This window comes from Ursus maritimus, unplaced genomic scaffold (genome assembly GCF_017311325.1).
Source record: "Ursus maritimus isolate PB19 unplaced genomic scaffold, ASM1731132v1 scaffold_24, whole genome shotgun sequence".
In the NCBI taxonomy this organism is placed as follows: domain Eukaryota; kingdom Metazoa; phylum Chordata; class Mammalia; order Carnivora; family Ursidae; genus Ursus; species Ursus maritimus.
The window spans coordinates 20,627,686-20,648,014 of NW_024424897.1; the positions used below are offsets into that span (position 1 = coordinate 20,627,686).

At 44.7% G+C, this 20,329-nt stretch overlaps 1 protein-coding gene across 1 annotated transcript; it reads left to right on the forward strand.

The window, feature by feature from the left end:
* The first annotated feature begins 18,623 nt into the window (after positions 1-18,623).
* On the forward strand, positions 18,624-20,081 carry LOC103672602 (keratin-associated protein 9-2-like). Its single transcript, XM_040640641.1, has one exon. It carries the CDS (start codon positions 19,564-19,566, stop codon positions 20,062-20,064), a length of 501 nt encoding a protein of 166 aa, XP_040496575.1. The 5' UTR covers positions 18,624-19,563; the 3' UTR covers positions 20,065-20,081.
* The last annotated feature ends 248 nt before the right edge of the window (positions 20,082-20,329 follow it).

Sequence of the window (20,329 nt, forward strand, 5' to 3'; positions counted from 1 at the left end):
CCAAACAAACTCCACGCCCCCAAAACGAGAAACCCAATGCAGTAGTGGGCACAAGACAGGAACAGACATCTCTCCCGAGAACGCCTATCCATGGCCAACGGACACACGAACCCATGTTCCACATCACTCATTGTCTGGGAAATGCCAATCACAATTCTAAGGAGATAGCACCTCACACCTGTCAGCATGGCTACAACCCACAGGAGAAGAAACAACAGGTGCTGGCGAGGCGCTGGACATAGGGGAAGCCTCCCGCGCTGTTGGTGGGAATGCAAACACTGGGGGGTGCCTCCACTGTAGAAAACGCTATGGCGTGTCCTCAAAAAGGTAGAGGCAGGACTAACCTACGATCGAGTGATCGCACTGCTGGGGCTTCCCCACGCTCCCCCAAATACCAAAACACGATTGCGAAGGGCTACGTGCACCCCATGTTTATAGCAGCGTGACTGACACTAGCCCACATACGGAAGCAGCCCGAGTGTCCACCGACGGATGGACGGATAAAGAAGATGGGGTCTCGATCTCCGATGGGAAAGTATTCAGCCACGCAAGAGAAAGAAAACTTGCCATTGGCAATGACACGGATGGAGCCAGAGAGTACGATGCTAAGCAAAATAAGTCAGTCAGAGAAAGACCAATACCGGACGATTTCCCTCAGAGGTGCCACTGGAGACGCTAAACAAAAGAGCAAAGGGAAAGAGACGGAGATGGACAGAGACGGAGAGAGAGGCAGAGAGGCAGAAAGAGAGAGAGGGAGGGAGAGAGGGACAGAGAGGGAGAAGGTGCGCTACCAAGCCACAGACTCTTTAACTACAGGGAAGAAACCCATGGTTCCCAGAGGGGACGGGGGCGCGGGACGGGTGAAACAGGTGATGGGGCTTCAAGAGGGCACTTGCCGTGATGAGCACTGGGTGACCTAGGGCATTGCTGAATCACTACACGGTACACCTGAAAGGACTGTGACACGACAGGTTGACTCTGCTGCGATTAAAAGAAAAACTGACGGAAAGAAACGAATTAAGGACACCGGACGGGAAGCACTGGGACCATAGCTAGCAAGTAGGAAGCAACCCAGGTCGCGTCTGTTCCTCACCTCCTCACGCAAACCCCCAGCTCCTAAGGACCAGCAGGAGGCATGTTTGGTCTTGGCAGTCTGTCCAGAGCCTCCCGCATAGCTCGTCCTCCGTGCTGGCGTCTGCCCAGGTCAGGAGCCTTCCTAGCTCCTCAGAGGTCCCTCCACTGCTCCCGGGAGGTGACTCGGGGCCTAAGTGCGCTCTTCCTCTCAGAGCCTGAATCCAGCCTCACGTCCCTGAGCGCCGAGGCAGCATCATGCTTTAGTTCGGGACCAGAAGCGCCAGCCTTCTGTCTGTCGGGACTCCTGTGAAGGCCCCTGCTCTCTTCTCTTCCTTCTACCTCACTTAGTGTCTCCCCCACCCCGCCCTCCGCCCCACCCCTGCGTACGCCCCACTCCCTCCCAGAGAGGCACCTTGATTTCCCTCCAACGCTTCACGCTTCCTTCCCCTAACGCCGGAGGTTGTTAGGTTCCCTTACATGGCTCAGAGGTCACGGATTACTCCAAGTCATCATACGCGCCCACTGCACAGCCTCTCGGGGACTCCCCGACATCGCCCGTCCTGACGTTCCTTGCTAACGTGTGGATCACGACGCCAAATCACCTGCCGGTTGGCGAGCATGATGGGATGGGCACAAAATGGCCTGATACCTCTGTACTCTGCCAATAGGGCCTGAGGACCAGGAGGCCCAAGCAGAAGGGGACTTCCATGACTCCACAAGACGTGTGTGTGCAGGCGCGGCCCTCGCTCGTGAGGCCACCGCAGGCTCACCTATCCCTGAGGCGGAGGGGTGCATGACGGGCGCGCTGGCGCCCGAGGCCACGCAAGGGCCCCCGTGTTCCCAAGAGCTCTACAGGGCCGGCCCGCTGCCCTCACACAGGGCTGCGGGTCCCCGAGTGGTAGGACACGGACGTCTACCACGTCATCCCACATATCTAGCACCAGCAACTACAGGAGAACAGGACTTCTGCGCTCCACGAAGACCCTCAAACGAACATCTTCCTGGCGCTCAGGCTTCAGAACGTCAGGACGGGTGATGTCCTGCCTAACTCGCCTGCAGATGGGAATGGGAGTGCCCTTCAGCAAGCGCAGGAGACGCAGGCCGGCGTCCGAGTTTCGTGTCCCCGTCAGCTCTCTGACATGACGTTCCAATATCTACTCATCTGCCAATGGAGATAGGATATCGTGGGGGAGTGTGTGAGGCTCTGAATGGATAATGCGTGTGGTATGCCACTTTTTCTTTTTTTTAATTTAAATTCAATTAACAAACATATATTATATCATTGTTTCACATGTAGCATTGGTATTTCTCAGTTGTATATAACACCCAGCGCTCAACATTAGATCATGTCCCCTGGCTGAAATTTCCCTCGCATAGAATTTAAACCTTCAACCCAGTAAGCCTAAATATAGGGGGATGGTAAATAGAAATTCCTAAGTATATCGCTGATATTAAGGTGCTCAACACATCAAGTGTCCTCGTTAATGCACATCACCCAGTTACCCCATCTTCCTCCCCACCTTCCGTCTAGCAACCCTGTTTTTTTCTCTATATTAAGAGTCTCCCATGGTTTGTCTCCCTCTCTGATCTCTTCCCAGTTTTCCCACCTCTCCTAATGATCCTCTGCTCGGATTCTTATATTCCACATAATAAAAGTATACGATAATTGTCTTGCCTTACTGATTTATTTCATTCAGCTAACACCTTCCAGTTCCATCCACGTTGATGCAAATGGCAAGATTTCATCATGTTTGATGGCTGAGTAATATTTCATTGTACATATATACCACATCTTATTTATCCATTCATCTGTCAATGGACATCTGTGCTCTTTGCACAGTTTGGCTATTGTGGACATTGCTGCTATAAACAGTGGGGTGCAGGTACTCCTTTGTATCACTATATTTGTATCTTTAGGGTAAATTCGTAGTAGTGCAAATACGCGGTCATATGGTAGCTCTATTTTTAGCTTTTTGAGGAACCTCCATACTGTTTTCTAGTGTGACTGTACCAGCTTGCATTCCCACAAACAGTGTAAGAGGGTTCCCCTTTCTCCGCATCTTTGCCAACATTTGTTGTTTACTGACTTGTTCATTTTAGTCATTCTGACTGGTGTGAGGTGGTACATCTCATCGTGGTTTTAATTTGTTTTTCCCTTATGCCAAGTAATGCTGAACATTTTTTCATGTGTCTGTTGGCCATTTGTATGTCTTCTTTGGGGTAATATCTGTTCATGTCTCTTGCCCATCTCTTGACTGGCTTATTTGGTTTTTGAGCATTGAGTTTGGTAGTTCTTTATAGATCTTGAATACTAGCCCTTTATCTGATATGCCATTTGAAAATATCTTTTCCCATTCTACAGGTTGCCTTTTAGTTTTGTTGACTATTTCCTTTGCTGTGCAAAAGCTTTTTATCTTGGAGTCTCAATAGTTCATTTTTGCTTTTGTTTCCCTTACCTTTGGAGACATGTCTAGCAAGAAGTTGCTGTGGCCGAGGTTGAAAGGTTGCTGCCTGTGTTGTCCTCTAGGATTTTGATGGATTCCTGTCTCACATTCAGGTTATTTAGGTCTTTCATCCATTTTGAGTTTATCTATGTTAAGAAAATTTTCCAGTTTCATTATTCTATATGTGGCTGTCCAATTTTCCCAACACCATTTGTTGAAGAGACTGTCTTTTTTCAATTGGATAATCTTTCTTATATTTTTTTTTCTTTCCTACTTTATCAAAGATTAGTTGACCATGGAGTTGAAGGTCTATTTCAGGGTTCTCCACTCTGTTCCATTGACCTATGTGTCTATTTTTGTGCCAGTACCATACTGTCTTGATGATTACAGCATTGTAATAGAGCTTGAAGTCCAGAATTGTGATGTCACCAGCTCTGGTTTTCTTTTTCAACATTCCTTGGCTATTTGGGGTCCTTTCTGGTTCTGTACAAATTTTATTTTATTTTAATTTTTATTATTTTTTTAATAATATTTTTTATTATGTTAGTCACCATACAGTACATCCCTGGTTTTTGATGGAAAGTTAGATGATTCATTAGTTGCGTATAACACCCAGTGCACCATGCAATATGTGCCCTCCTTACTACCCATCACCAGCCTATCCCATTTCCTCACCCCCCTCCCCTTGGTTCTGTACAAATTTTAGGATTATTTGTTCTAGTTCTGTGAAAAATGTTGATGGTATTTTGACAGGGACTGCATTGAATATGTAGATTGCTCTGGGTATCATAAACATTATAACTATATTTGTTCTCCCAATCTATGAGCATGGAATGTTTTTTCCATTTCTTTGTGTTTTCCTCAGTTTCTTTCATAAGTGTTCTCTAGTTTTCAGAGTACAGATTCTTTACCTCTTTGGCTAGGTTTATTCCTAGGTATCTTATGGTTTTTGGTGCAACTGTAAATGGGACTGCATTCCTTAATTTCTCTTTCTTTTGTCTCATTGTTAGTATATAGAAATGAAATTATTTCTGTGCATTGATTTTATATCCTGCCATGTTGCTACATTCCTGTATGAGTTCTAGCCATTTTGGGGAGGAGTCTCTTGGGTTTTCCACATAAAAAAATCATGTCATCTGGGAAGAGTGAAAGTTTGACCTTTTCTTTGCCAATCTGAATGCCTTTTACTTCTTTTTGTTGTCTGGTGAGGCTAGGACTTCTAGTACTATGTTACAACAGTGGTGAGAGCGGACATCCCTGTTGCCTTCCTGACCTTCCCCATTGAGAATGATATTCACTGTGGGCTTTTCGTATATGGCTTTTATGATATTGATGTATGTACCCTCCATCCCAACACTGTGCAGAGTTTTAATCAAGAAAGGATGCTGTGTTTTGTCAAATGCTTTTTCTGATTCGATTGAGAGGATATGATTCTTATCCTTTCTTTTATTAATGTGATATACCACATTGATTGATTTGCATGTGTTGAATCACCCTTGCAGTCCAGGAATAAATCCCAGTTGGTCTTGGTGAATAATCCTTTTAATGTACTGTGGGATTCTATTAGCTAGTATCTTGGTGAGAATTTTGGCATCCACGCTCATCAGGGATATTGATCTGTAATCCTCCTTTTTGGTGGGGTCTTTGTCTGGTTTTGGGTTCAAGTTAATGCTAAGTTCAAGTTAATGCTGGCCTCATAGAATGAGTTTGGAAGTTTTCCTTCCATTTCTATTTTTTGAACCAGCTTCAGAAGACTAGGTATTAATTCTTTAAATATTTGGTAGAATTCCCCTGGGAGGCCATCTGGTCCTGGACTCTTTGTTTGTTAGGAGTTTTTTGATTACTGCTTCAGTTTCCTTGCTGGTTATGGCTCTGTTCAGGTTTTCTATTTCTTCTTGCTTCAGTTTGGGTAGTTTATATGTGTCTAGGAATGCATCCATTTCTTCCAGATTGTCTAATTTGCTGGCATATAGTGGATCAAAATATGTTCTTATAATTGTTTGTATTTCTTGGGTGTTGGTTGTGATCTCTCCTCCTTCATTCATGATTTTATTTGGGTCCTTTTTCTTTTCTTCTTGGTAAGTCTTACTAGGTGTTTATCAATCTTATTAATTCTCTCAAAAACCAGCTCCTAGTTTCATGATGTGTTCTACTGCTTTGTTGTTGTTGTCCATTTCATACTTTCTGCCCTAATCTTTATTATTTCTCTTCTCACACAGGTTTAGGCTTTATTTGCTGTTCTTTTTTCAGCTGCTTTAGGTGTAAGTTTAGCTTGTGTATTTTGAGACTTGTCTTCTTTCTTGAGAAAGTCCTGTATAGCTATATACTTCCCTCTCAGGACCACCTTTGCTGCATCCCAAAGGTTCAGAACTGTTGTGTTTTCATTTTCATTTGCTTCCATGAATTTTTTAAGCTCTTCTTTAATTTCCTGGTTGACCCACTCATTTTTCAGTAGGATGCTCATTAGCCTCCAAGTATTTGAGTTCCTTCCAAATTTCTTCCTGTGATTGACTTCAGGTTTCAAAGCATTGTGGTCTGAAAATATGCAGGGAAGAATCCCAATCTTTTGGTACCAGTTGAGATTTGATTTGTGACCCAGTATGTGATCTGTTCTGGAGAATGTTCCATGTACATTTGAGAAGAATATGTAGTCTGTTGCTTTAGGATGGAAGAGGCCACTTTTTCTACAAAAGAAACTTATGACCATGTATACTGCTTGTGGTTTTGCTCATTGGGGGTATTTCTTATTTCCACTGCCTTTCAACTCAGAAGGTACTGATATGTTGTAGCAAATATAGCTGTTAATAGGTCTATCAACTGACTTAAGTTTAAGATATTTCATAATTATATACCATGATCCACTAGGTTTTTGCTGAGGCCAGTCTGGCAATCAAATGAAGTTGTGCTGGGAACTACCATCCCTGCATTCTTTAAGTCTTTGAGGCAGCACTAAACTCTGCCGTTATCCATGGATTGCTATTGCTTCTGGCTACTATATTGGTCAGGAGGAGAGGAATTTTTAGGGGCTCTTATTTGAACTTTATTTCTATTATGACTCTCACTTGATATGTCTGGAGATGCACTTCCACTGCAAAGAGTGCAGGTTAGCTGATAGGTTCCAACTGTTAGCAACTTCAAGATCTACATCAGCTTTAGAGCTAAGGCCATGTTCTTCCTGTAAACCCCTGGCTCATAACTGCACACCATGAAAGTACTAGGGTCTAGCATTTTCTTCCCAACATAGGAACTTATTAATGGCCATCTTTGCTCCGAATATCTCCATTGGGTTGACCAATGTTTTGTCAGACCTCCATGGCAGGCTCATATCCTCCTTGCCTACTGCTGCATATTTCACACTTTTTTGGGGAAAGATGTCATGCTGACATTGCAGTCTGTAGGTTTTTGCTGCCTAATCCCCTTTCCTTTTCACCTTTTTTAAACCTATCACTGGCATTACTCCCCAGTAAACATCTTACATTCTTAACACTGTTTCAGTGTCTGATTACCAGAGGACCCAAATGACACACAACGGAAGGACTCTGCCACTCATTACTTATATAAGTAGCAGGGAAATGAGTAAAAAGTAGACCCTAATACCAATTAGACCAAAATGAGATGGACATGAACCAGGACTCCATTTCTTACCTGGCCTCTACATGCAAGCACTCTAATAGAAGGACTCCTGGTATCTGTCCGCACAAGCTCTGCATCCAACACCTTTAGAAATATCTGGGCTTTCACCTTTCCCTAGTGTATAGTTACTCTGGCTTATGATTATAAATCCTTTGTGGAAGGATTGGGGGAAAATATGCTACATACACCCACACACACACACTTTGTTGTTGCAGGATCTTTCTCAAGAAGACTAAACCTCTCCTTTATTTGAAGGGTTCTAGGTCTGAGAACTGAATCAGTACAGGAAACTGAATGGGAGGTCATAATTTTTTATTTAAGTGGCTGACATAAGCCTCTGATTCACTGTTCTTGAATCATTTCCAATGTTTATGGCAGTGCCACAGTAATACATTTGTTGGATGCACAATTACCTCACCTTTAAGAAACCTATAGTCTATTGGTCAGCTCTCTGTGGGTCAAGACCCACTGGCTGACATTTCTTCCTATTCTGGTAATTTTATCTACCTCGACTCTGCTCTCCTGCCATATCCCATTTCCCAATTCTTTATCATCATCTTATACCACCAACCCTGGCTACAGAGGATTACCACCACTGTCCTTTTTAATGATGCACATGCTTTTCTGCTTTTGTGAAGGAATATCCTTTGGGACCTCCCAGGGAATATGATCAGTTTGTGGGTTCTCTGATAAGAAATAAATCCATTCTACCATGTACATTTCTCTGAGCCTTTTGACTCCATTCTCAGTAGTCTACCAGGACAGTTCTAGAACCTTATGTTCATGTTCTGTAGGCCACTGCAAAACATTGCATTGCTAGACAACACCTTATCTAGTGAAGTTAACCTCAGTACTTGCTTACCTATAATGGCACCAAAAAGACCAGGGGAAGAAATTTTATGGTCAATGACATATGAATGGGAGGGAGAATGAAAACATGTAGGCTTATTTCACTTAGCATAAAACTGAATGGGAAGAAATCAGAGAGGGAGACAAACCATATGAGACTCTTGACTCTGGGAAACGAACCGAGGGTTGCAGAAAGGTGGGTGAATGGGGGGATGGGGAAATTGGGTGATGGGCATTAAAGAGGGCATGTGATATGATGAGCACTGGGTGATATACTCAACTAATGAATCAATGAACATTACATCAAACACTAACGATGTCCTATACCTTGGCTAATTGAATTTAAATTAAAAAAATAAAGAAAGAAAGAAAACATGGAGGCTTATAACTTTTTTTTTTTTACCATGTACCTTTTCTTTTTTTTTTTTTTTTTTTTTATTATATTATGTTAGTCACCATACAGTACATTCCTGGTTTTTGATGTAAAGCTCGATGATTCATTAGTTGCATATAACACCCAGTGCACCATGCAATACATGCCCTCCTTACTACCCACCACCAGCCTATCCCATTCCCACATCCCCCTCCCCTCTGAAGCCCTTAGTTTGTTTCTCAGAGTCCACAGTATCCCATGCTTCATTCCCCCTTCTGGTTATCCCCCTTTCTTTATCCCTTTCTTCCCCTACCGATCATCCTAGTTCTTATGTTCCATAGATGAGAGAAATCATATGATAGTTGTCTTTCTCTGCTTGACTTATTTCACTTAGCATTATCTCCTCCAGTGCCATCCAGGTTGCAGCAAATGTTGAAAAATCGTTCTTTCTGATAGCTGAGTAATATTCCATCGTATATATAGACCACAACTTCTTAATCCAGTCATCTGTTGAAGGGCATCTCGGCTCCTTCCACAATTTAGCTATTGTGGACATTGCTGCTATGAACATTGGGGTGCATATGGCCCTTCTCTTCACTACGTCTGTATCTTTGGGGTAAATACCCAGTAGTGCAATGGCTGGATCAGGCTATAGTGGACAATGCTGCTATGAACATTGGGGTGCATATGGCCCTTCTCTTCACTACGTCTGTATCTTTGGGGTAAATACCCAGTAGTGCAATGGCTGGATCATAGGGTAGCTCAATTTTTAACTTTTTAAGGGACCTCCACACTGTTTTCCAGAGTGGCTGTACCAACTTGCATTCCCACCAACAATGTAGGAGGGATCCCCTTTCTCCACATCCTCTCCAACAATTGTTGTTTCTTGCCTTGTCTATTTTTGCCATTCTAACTGGCGTAAGGTGGTATCTCAGTGTGGTTTTGATTTGAATTTCCTTGATGGCTAATGATTTTGAACATTTTTTCATGTGTCTGTTAGCCATTTGTATGTCTTCATTGGAAAAGTGTCTGTTCATATCTTCTGCCCATTTTTTGATTTGTTTATTTGTTTCTCGTGTATTGAGTTTGAGAAGTTCTTTGTAGATCTTGGATACCAGTCCTTTATCTGTAGTGTCATTTGCAAATATATTCTCCCATTCCGTGGGCTGCCTCTTAGTTTTTCTGACTGTTTCCTTGGCTGTGCAGAAACTTTTAATCTTGATGAAGTCCCATAAATTCATTTTATCTTTTGTTTCTCTTGCCTTTGGGGATGTGTCATGAAAAAGGTTGCTTTGGCCGATGTCGTAGAGGTTGCTGCCTATGTTCTCCTCTAGAATTTTGATGGATTCCTGTCTCACATCGAGGTCTTTCATCCATTTGGAGTTTATTTTTGTGTATGGTGTGAGATAGTGGTCAAGTTTCATTCTTTTGCATGTAGCTGTCCAATTTTCCCAGCACCATTTATTGAAGAGACTGTCTTTTTTCCACTGGATGTTTTTTCCTGCTTTATCAAAGATTAGTTGCCCAAAGAGCCGAGGGTCCATTTCTGGGCTCTCTATTCTGTTCCATTGGTCTATGTGTCTGTTTTTGTGCCAGTACCATGCTGTCTTTGTGATCGCAGCTTTGTAGTACAGCTCGAAATCCGGCATTGTGATGCCCCCAGCTTTGTTTTTCCTTCTCAACAGTTCCTTGGAGATTAGGGGCCTTTTCTGTTTCCATACAAATTTAAGGACTATTTGTTCCAGTTCTTTGAAAAATGTCCTCGGTATTTTGATCGGGATGGCATTGAAAGTGTAGATTGCTCTGGGTAGCATGGACATTTTAACTATGTTAATTCTTCCGATCCATGAGCATGGAATATCTTTCCATCTTTTTATGTCTTCCTCAATGTCTTTCAAGAGTGTTTTATAGTTTCTAGAATATAGGACCTTTACGTCTCTGGTTAAGTTAATACCAAGGTAACGTATGGTTTTTGGTGCTATTGTAAATGGGATGGATTCCCTAATTTCTCTTTCTTCGGTCTCGTTATTCGTGTATAGAAATGCAACTGATTTCTGAGCATTGATTTTGTATCCCGCCACGTTACTGAATTGCTCTATAACTTCTAATAGTTTGGGAGTGGCTTCTTTTGGGTTTTCCATATAGAGTATCATGTCATCTGCAAAGAGAGACATTTTGACTTCTTCTTTGCCGATTTGAATACCTTTGATCCCTTTTTGTCGTCTGATTGCTGTTGCAAGGACTTCTAGTACTATGTTGAATAATAGTGGCGAGAGTGGGCATCCTTGTCGTGTTCCTGATCTTAAGGGAAAGGCTTCCAGCTTTTCCCCATTGAGAATAATATTTGCAGTAGGCTTTTCATAGATGGCTTTTATGAGATTGAGAAATGTACCTTCTATTCCTACACTCTGAAGGGTTTTAATCAGGAAAGGATGCTGTATTTTGTCAAATGCTTTTTCTGCATCTATTGAGAGAATCATATGATTTTTGAATTTTTCTTTCTGGATAAAATCTAAGACACTGATAGATTTGCAAATGTTGAACCACCCTTGCATCCCAGGGATGAATCCCACTTGGTCGTGATGGATAATCCTTTTAATGTACTGTTGGATTCTATTAGCAAGGATCTTGTTGAGGATTTTGGCGTCCATATTCATTAGGGAAATCGGTCTGTAATTCTCCTTTTTGATGGGGTCTTTGCCTGGTTTGGGGATCAAGGTAATATTGGCCTCATAGAATGAGTTTGGTAGCTTTCCTTCTGTTTCTATTTTTTGAAATAGCTTTAGGAGAATAGGTATTATTTCTTCTTTGAATGTTTGGTAGAATTCCCCAGGAAAACCGTCCGGGCCTGGAGTTTTGTTATTTGGAAGGTTGTTTATCACTGACTCAATCTCTTCATAATTAATTGGCCTGTTTAAAAAATCAATTTCTTCCTGTTTCAGTCTTGGTTGTTTATAGGTTTCCAGGAAGGATTCCATCTCTTCCAGATTGCTTAATTTATTGGCATAAAGCTGTGCTCATTGGAACCAGACTGAGACCGGGAGCTCCGGGGGCGTGCAGGGGTGGCTGGTGCCTGGCGGTGTTAGAAACACAAAGGACAGAGACGTGCCGGCCCTGGAAGTGAGGGCTGGGAAGCCGGGAGTGGGGCGCACATCCTGGAATGCTGCAGGGTTGAGCAGCACCAACAGAAACAGAGTTAAACTGGCCAGAACATCAGTGGAGAATGGTCCGCGATCCCTCTGTTCCGAAACAGAGGCTGAGATTCGGCCACTGCTGCTCTGACTCTCAGAAGAGGCACAGCAAACTGCCAGGGAAAGCCGCCAGAGAACAAAAGCCTGGAAAGACCGGCTCACATGTGCCCACCCCCACCCCCCCTCGCAGGGGACATGGAGACTCTAACCAAACAGGGTTGCCTGAGTATCGGCGCGGCAGGCCCCTCCCCCAGAAGGCAGGCTGAAAAATCAAGAAGCCCACATCCCTAAGATCCCTATAAAACAAGGGCACATGGCCTGGGTCCCGGTCAATAATTTGGGCTCTGGACAACCCCGCAAACTCTCCTCATGAGAATGACGAGAAGGAGAAATCCCCCCCAGCAAAGAAAAGACAATGAGTCTGTGGCCTCTGCCACAGAACTAATGGATATGGATAGAACCAAATTATCAGAAATGGAATTCAGAGTAACAATGGTCAAGATGATGTGCAGACTTGAAAAAAGTATTAACGAAAATGTTAATGAGAATACAGAATCTCTAAGGGCAGAAATGAGAGAGAATCTGGCAGAAATTAAAAATTCTATGAGCCAAATGCAGTCAAAACTAGAGGCTCTGACAGCCAGGGTGAATGAGGCAGAAGAACGTATCAGCAAATTGGAGGATGGGTTAGTAGAAGAGAAAACTAAAATAGAATCTGGACTTAAAAAAATCCACGCTCATGAATGTAGGTTATGGGAGATTACTGACTCAATGAAATGTTCCAATGTCAGAATCATTGGCATCCCCGAGGGGGTGGAGAAAAACAGAGGTCTAGAAGAGATATTTGAACAAATTGTAGCTGAAAACTTCCCTAATCTAGCAAGGGAAACAAACATTCGTGTCCAAGAGGCAGAGAGGACCCCTCCCAGGCTCAACCATGGCAAACCTATGCCACGTCACGTCATAGTGCAATTCGCAAATACTAGATCCAAGGATACAGTATTGAAAGCGGCCAGGGCAAAGAAATTTCTCACTTACCAAGACAAAGGTATCAGAATTACGTCAGACCTGTCTACACAGACCTGGAATGAGAGAAAGGGTTGGGGGGGCATTTTTAAAGCTCTTTCAGAGAAAAACATGCAGTCAAGGATCCTTTATCCAGCAAGGCTCTCATTCAGAATTGATGGAGAAATAAAGACCTTCCAGAATCGCCAGTCATTGACCAATTTCGTAACCACGAAACCAGCACTACAGGAAATATTACGGGGGGGTTCTATAAAGGTAAAAAGGCCCCAAGAGTGATACAGAAGAGAAAGTCACAGTCGATAGAAACAAAGACTGTACTGGCAACATGGCATCATTAAAATCATATCTCTCAATATTCAGTCTCAATGTAAATGGCCTAAATGCTCCCATAATTGCCACAGGGTTGCAGATTGGATAAAAAGACATGACTCATCCATTTGCTGTCTACAAGAAACTCATTTTGAACCTAAAGATACATTCAGACTGAAAGTAAAGGGATGGAATACAATCTTTCACGCCAATGGACCTCAAAAGAAAGCTGGGGTAGCAATTCTCATATTAGACAGATTGGATTTTAAACTAAAGACTATAGTTAGAGACACAGAAGGGCACTATATTATTCTTAAAGGATGTATCCAACAAGTGGATATGACAATTATAAATATATATGCCCCCAACAGGGGAGCAGCTAGATACACAAGCCAACTCTTAACCAGAATAAAGAGACATATAGATAAAAATACATTAATAGTAGGGGACCTCAACACCCCACTATCAGAAATAGACAGAGCACCCAGGCAGAAAATTGACAAAGAAAAGGGGCTTTGAATGCCATACTCTATGAGTTGGACCTCATAGATATATATAGAACACTACACCCCAGAACCAAAGAATACTCATTCTATTCTAATGCCCATGGAACATTCTCAAGAATAGAGCATGTTCTGGGACACAAAACAGGTCTCAACTGATACTAAAAGACTGAAATTATTCCCTGCATATACTCAGACCACAACGCTTTGAAACTGGAACTCAACCACAAGGAAAAATTTGGAAGAAACTCAAACACTTGGAGACTAAGAACCATCCTGCTCAGGAATGATTCGATAAACCAGGAAATCAAAAATCAAATTAAACAATTTATGGAGACCAACGAGAATGAAAACACAACGGTCCAAAACCTATGGGATACTGCAAAGGCAGTCCTAAGGGGGAAATACACAGCCATCCACGCCTCACTCAAAAGAATAGAAAAATCTAAAATGCAGTTTTTATATTCTCACCTCAAGAAGCTGGAACAGCAACAGAGGGACAGGCCTAATCCACGCACGAGGAAGCAGTTGACCAAGATTAGAGCAGAAATCAATGAAATAGAAACCGGGAGTACAGTAGAGCAGATCAACAGAGCTAGAAGCTGGTTCTTTGAGAGAATTAATAAAACTGACAGACCACTGGCAAGACTTATCCAAAATAATAGAGAAAGGACATTAATAAAATTATGAATGAAAAAGGAGAGGTCACAACCAACACCAATGAAATTGGAAGGATTATTAGAAACTTTTATCAACAGCTTTATGCCAATAAGGGAGACTTATAACTTCTAAACTTGAAGTACGGTTTATGTTGAGTCAGGGACAGAATTAAACAAGAGAGACAAAATAACAGATTATCACAGAAGAATAAAGACAGAAGAAACTACTCTTAACTAAAAATAAGCATGATGGATTCAATGTGTTTTGCAGTAAACGTTGAAAATATGAGAATTGTGGTCTCTTAGAGAAGGTATCTGTCTGCAACTTGTCCCATCCATAATGGGAGGGAAATAAGAAAAATATCCAGAAAAATTGAAGGGTTGACCTGCATGTGAGAAAAAAATGAGATAAATATTTTGACCAAGTAATGCTGTGAGCAATCTCCTCCTGGATGTATGGCCAAAGAAATGTTTGTGTGTTTAGTAAACAACCTCTAAAACAACATTCATAGAAGCACTGTTTTTAATTTACCCAAACTTCAAAATACATACATGTTTATCAAGAGAAGAGCCAAGAAATAAATTGTGTCATATTCATTCAGTGAAATAATTAAATAGCAATGACAATGAGTAAACAACAAATATTTACACTGCTGATCTCTCAAACACTGCACAGAGTCAATTCTATACTCTTTCACTTATATAAAGCTTTAAAAAGCCAAATCAACCTACAGGGTTACAAATAAACACAGTGATTAGGAACCTTGGGGACAATGAAGAAGTATAATTTGGAGAGAGTGACTTTAATTTAAATTTCTTATCCTGGTTACCTTAACATGCGTGTGTTCATTCTGTGATAATCAATCAAGTTGGGAATTAATAATTTGTACGCTTTTTAAATGAATGGTATACCTAAAAACATTTAAACACGTTAGATACGAAAGACAAATCAGGTATCACCTTAACTAGTCCAATTCGCATATTAAATGTAAGCAAGAAAGAAAAAAATACAAAAGCCCATATATTAAACTATAAATGTGTTGTCAATGACATGAAGTCACATACTCTGCTGATTAACAAGGTTAAGACTAAACTCACCAACTCATCCTGGTTTGCCACTTCACCAGTTCTATCAAAAAAGTTCCACACCCAGGGAATACCCTTGTTTCAGGGTAAATCAATATTACTGCTCACAAAGGAAGTACATAAACTGATGATTGCTTAGTAGTCCCTATTAACTACTGCTGCTGCTTCTACACATTGGTTCTGTCCTGCCATACGGAACAGACGATGCCAGGTTTACTCCACCCATGGGTCTTTGACAGAACTGAGAAACAAGGTGGGGGGGTAAGGTGCTAGGAGAGACAAATGCCTGTGAGAGTCGAGAATCAGGCTTTGCGGGGAAGAGACTCGGACTCAGCCATGGACTCATCTGTTCCTCTGAAAATAATCAGAATACTCCTCACCACACGGAACTCCCAAATCTACAAGGAGCCTAGAAAAAAAAGCCAGGAAGGTAATACTACTCAAAACTCCCAAACACAAACCAGTACAAGGATAACTACATCACATGTAGGGATTATTATTGAACCAGGAAAATGCTAACGATATGACAACAATCCTTTTATCTGAAATGATTCTATGAGTTATAGTCGATTAAGAAACACATTGAACACTTATTTTCTAAAGATTCATAACATTGGGAAAACAACTTCCCCATTTGCAATTCCCAAATTATTGGGAAAACAACAGAAACAACAACAAGGAAGCCACGCCCATTGGTCCAAATTTGGGGATGCAGCGCATAAAAGCCCCACAACAGGAGGAGACAACAGAATCTGAGAAACTCACTTCTGAACAGAAGCTCCCCTCCACCTGTGACACCATGACCGACTCGTGCTGCTCCCCTTGCTGCCAGCCTACGTGCTGCAGGACCACCTGCTGCAGGACCACCTGCTGCCAGCCCAGCTGCTGCGGGTGCGGCAGCGGCGGCGTGGGTCCAGCTGCTGTCAGCCAGCCTGCTGTACCCCTGTGTACTGCAGGAGAACGTGCTACCAGCCCACCTGCTGCTGCGTGCCTGGATGCCTAGCCCAGGGCTGTGGATCCAGCTGCTGCTAGCCTGGTTGCCAGCCAAACTGCTGACGCACCACCTGCTGCAGGACCACCTGCTGGCACCGCTGCTGTGTGTCCAGCTGCTGCCAGCCTTCCGACTGCCAGGTGCCTCACCAGGAACCACCACCTGCACATTGCACTGATTTGCCATTTGGGAAACAAAGACACTGCCAAATGTTGCTGAAAGCCAGCATGCAGTCGCCAGCATTTCTGTTACTCATCTGCCTGTTCAGAAGCTTGTGAATCAGCTTGATGAAGTGTGGGCCACTTCTGCTGATTCTCTTCTTCCTTAGGTCTTGGGAGTCCCTGCCAGCTTCGTGCATCCAGATAGGGAGTCAAGATCTCTGCTTGGACTCCACAGTCAAGATCTTCATCCTGTCTGACCCCTTTGAGAAATAAATCCTCCTACTTGACATGTTATTTTTTTGCAACTATTAATGTCTGCACAAGTATGTTTTCTTTCGCAGCATACTCGTGGTTCTTGTATGCTGATTTCTTCCTGTCATCATCCTTTTGAATGTCTCCCTAGACACAGGGAATCTCACATGAATTTCTTAATAAACCCTGTACCGATTTGCAACCCATATGGTGTTCGTGTCCTTGTACCGCATTCGCGACGTAACGATTTATATGCAGGTCACCTACCCCGTACACTACCCTTTTGGAGCCTCATACGGTCTCCCACAAATTCATTCCTCCATTTGCGGATGAGGAAGCCTCAGGACGTCATGTCGGAGAGCTGACGGGGACACAAAACTCGGACGCCGGGCTGCGTCTGCTGCCCTTGTTGAAGGGCACTCCCCTTCCCATCTGTAGGCGAGTTAGGCAACGCCCTGGGCCTGAGCACCAGCAAGATGTTCCTTTGAGGGTCTTCGTGGAGCGCGGAAGTCCTGTTCTCCTGTAGTTGCCGGTGCTAGATATGTGGGACAACGTGGTAGACGTTCGTGTCCTACCACTCAGGGACCCGCAGCCCCATGTGAGAGCAGCGGGCCCGGCCCTTTAGAGCTCTTGGGAACACGGGGGCCCTTGCGTGGCCTCGGGCACCATCCAGCCCCTCATGCACCCCTCCGCATCAGAGATAGGTGAGCCTGCGGTGGCCTCACGACTGAAGGCCGCAGCTGCACACGCACGTCATGTTGTGTCATGAAGGTCCCCTTCTGGTTGGGCCTCGTGGTCCTCGGGACCTATTAGCAGAGTACAGAGGGATCAGGCCTTTTTGTGCCCAGCCCATCATGCTCCCCAACTGGCGGGCGATTTGGCCTCATGATCCACATGTTAGTGTCCGTAGTGTAGTGGTTATCACGTTCGCCTCACGTGATCCACATGGTAGCAAGAAAAGGAAGGAAGGATGACATCAGGGCCGAGAGCCCGTGCAGTGGGCGTGTATGATCACTTGGAGTAATCCATGAGCTCTACACCATCTAAGGGAACCAGACAACCTCCAGCGTTTGGGGAAGGAACCCTGAAGCGTTCCCTTTGAGGGAAATCAGCGTGCCTCTCTGGGAGCGGGGCGTAGGCAGGGGTGGGGCGGAGGGCGAGGGGAGACTAAGTGAGGAAGAAGAAAGAGAAAACAGCAGGGGCCTTCACAGGAGTCCCGACAGACAGAAGGCTGGTGCTTCTCGTCCCGAACTAAAGCATGACGCTGCCTCGGTGCTCAGGGACGAGAGGCTGGATTCAGGCTCTGAGAGGAAGAGCAGACTTAGGCCCCGAGTCACCTCCCGGGAACAGCGGAGGGACCTCTGAGGAGCTAGGAAGGCTTCTGTCTGGGGCACACGCCAGCACTGGAAACCAGCTATCCAGGAGGCTCTGGACAGACTGCCAAGACCAAACTGACCTCTTGCTGGCTCTTGAGAGCTGGGGGTCTGTGAGCTGAGATGAGGAACGGACAACACCTGAGTGGCCTCCTACTTGCGCGGTACTGAGTGAATGCTTCATGTACATTTTCTTTAATTATTGAAGTAATTTTCCACAGAGGTATCAAGGTTCCCATTGCAGGGATGAGGAAATCAAGACTGAGACGGGTAAAGTTATGGCAGAGTTTGGTGTCTCCCAGAAGCCACTCTGAAGAACAGCATCCAGGCATGTAGTCTGTTTGGGGAGGGCAGATCCCACGGGGGGAGTGTGAGGAAGTGACACAGGGAAGTGGCACTATGAGTCCAGCGTCCCAGCTTGCAAGTGAAGCTTAACCCTGAGAGATATATCAGAAATGATGTAACACATTCATTGGGATTCTCCTAATTCAGCAACAAGGGATCTGGATTCTTTATACACCAACTCTCTAGAAGCACTGCTTGAGCGTTTCCCTCAGTGTGGCACGCACAGGACGCATGACGTTCTCCTGTGGCATGAAAACAGCCCTTAGGCATAGAGATGCGGCTCTGGTGGGTAGCAATTGTCCTGAACACCGGCAGATCTGAGATATATGGCTGGCGTATTAAGACATCATCTACATTCTACAGTCCTCTCCGCTCACACCCAATATTTTCTTCTTAATGATGGTGGACAGGCACAATTTGTATAAGAGGAAGACAGAGGAGGAAGATGAAGGAAAAGAGGAGGGGACGTGAGGTGGGGAGAGTGGAAGGTAGAGCGAGGGAGGGAAGCAGAGGGGAAGAGCAAGCAATAACTGTGGAGTCAGGGACATTAAGTAACTTCCTCTGCTGGTTAACAAGGTGAGGACTAGAGTCACCAACTCATCCTGGTTTCCCCAAACTGCCCCAGTTATAGCACTGAAAGTCCTACATCCTGGAAAAGTCCTCATTTCTCGGTGAATCAGGACTGCTGGTCACTCAGGAAGTCTGGCGATTGATGCCTGCCTCCTCTTGGTGTACTGCGGCTGTTTCTATCCACCTGCTTGATTCTGCCTTGACATATGGAAGAGATGAAGTCAGATATCCTCCACCCAGGTGTCTCTGACTGAACCGGGATACACAGGTGGGGTAGCGTGCTACGAGAGGCAGATGCCTGTGCGAGTCTGGAATCAGGCTTTGTGGGGAAACCGACTTGGGCTCACACACGATTTCAGTTCATCACTATGAACATAGCCACATCATGCCCCTCACCTCAGGGATAGTCCCAATCTACATGCAACCTAAGGACCAGCGCTGGGGAAGGACCACTAACCTGACTCGCCAACCACTTCCCAGCCCAGTGGGAATTACATCACATGATGAAATTATTGAAGCAAGACTGCTGCTGCTGATGTGACCACCTTGTGTTCATCAGAAGATGTTTCTAGGAGTTATCGTCAATTAAGAAACACATTGAACACTTACTTTCTAAAGATTCATAACATTAGGAAAACAACTTCCCCTTTTGCAATTCCCAAATTATTGGGAAAACAACAGAAACAACAACGAGGAAGTCACGCCCATTGGTCCAAATTTGGGGATGCAGCGCATAAAAGCCCCACAACAGGAGGAGACAACAGAATCTGAGAAACTCACTTCTGAACAGAAGCTCCCCTCCACCTGTGACACCATGACCGACTCGTGCTGCTCCCCTTGCTGCCAGCCTACGTGCTGCAGGACCACCTGCTGCAGGACCACCTGCTGCCAGCCCAGCTGCTGCGGGTGCGGCAGCGGCTGTGGACAAGGCGGCTGCGGGTCCAGCTGCTGCGGGTCCTGCTGCTGCCAGCCTTGCTGCTGCCGCCCAACTTGCTGTCAGACCACCTGCTGCAGGACCACCTGCTGCCGGCCCAGCTGCTGTGTGTCCAGCTGCTGCCAGCCCAGCTGCTGTGGGTCCAGTGGCTGTGGACAAACTTGCTGTGGGTCCAGCTGCTGTCAGCCAGCCTGCTGTACCCCTGTGTACTGTCGGAGAACGTGCTACCAGCCCACCTGCTGCTGCGTGCCTGGATGCCTAGCCCAGGGCTGTGGATCCAGCTGCTGCTAGCCTGGTTGCCAGCCAAACTGCTGCCGCACCATCTGCTGGAGGACCATCTGCTGCTAGCCCAGCTGCTAAGGTTGCGGTGGCTGTGGACAAGGCAGCTGCGGGTCCTGCTGAACGAGCCCTACCAGCCCTGCTGCTGACCTACTTGCTGTCAGACCTCCTGCTGCAGGACCACCTGTTGCTGGCTCAGCTGCTGTAGTTCCTGTGGCTGTGGACAAACCTGCTGTCTATGCAGCTTCTGTTAGTCAGCTTGCTGTACCCACGTGTA

What these genes read in the sequence shown, in the direction of transcription:
- LOC103672602 (XM_040640641.1), top strand. Translation starts at nt 19,564, where the DNA reads ATGCAGCGCATAAAAGCCCCACAACAGGAGGAGACAACAGAATCTGAG.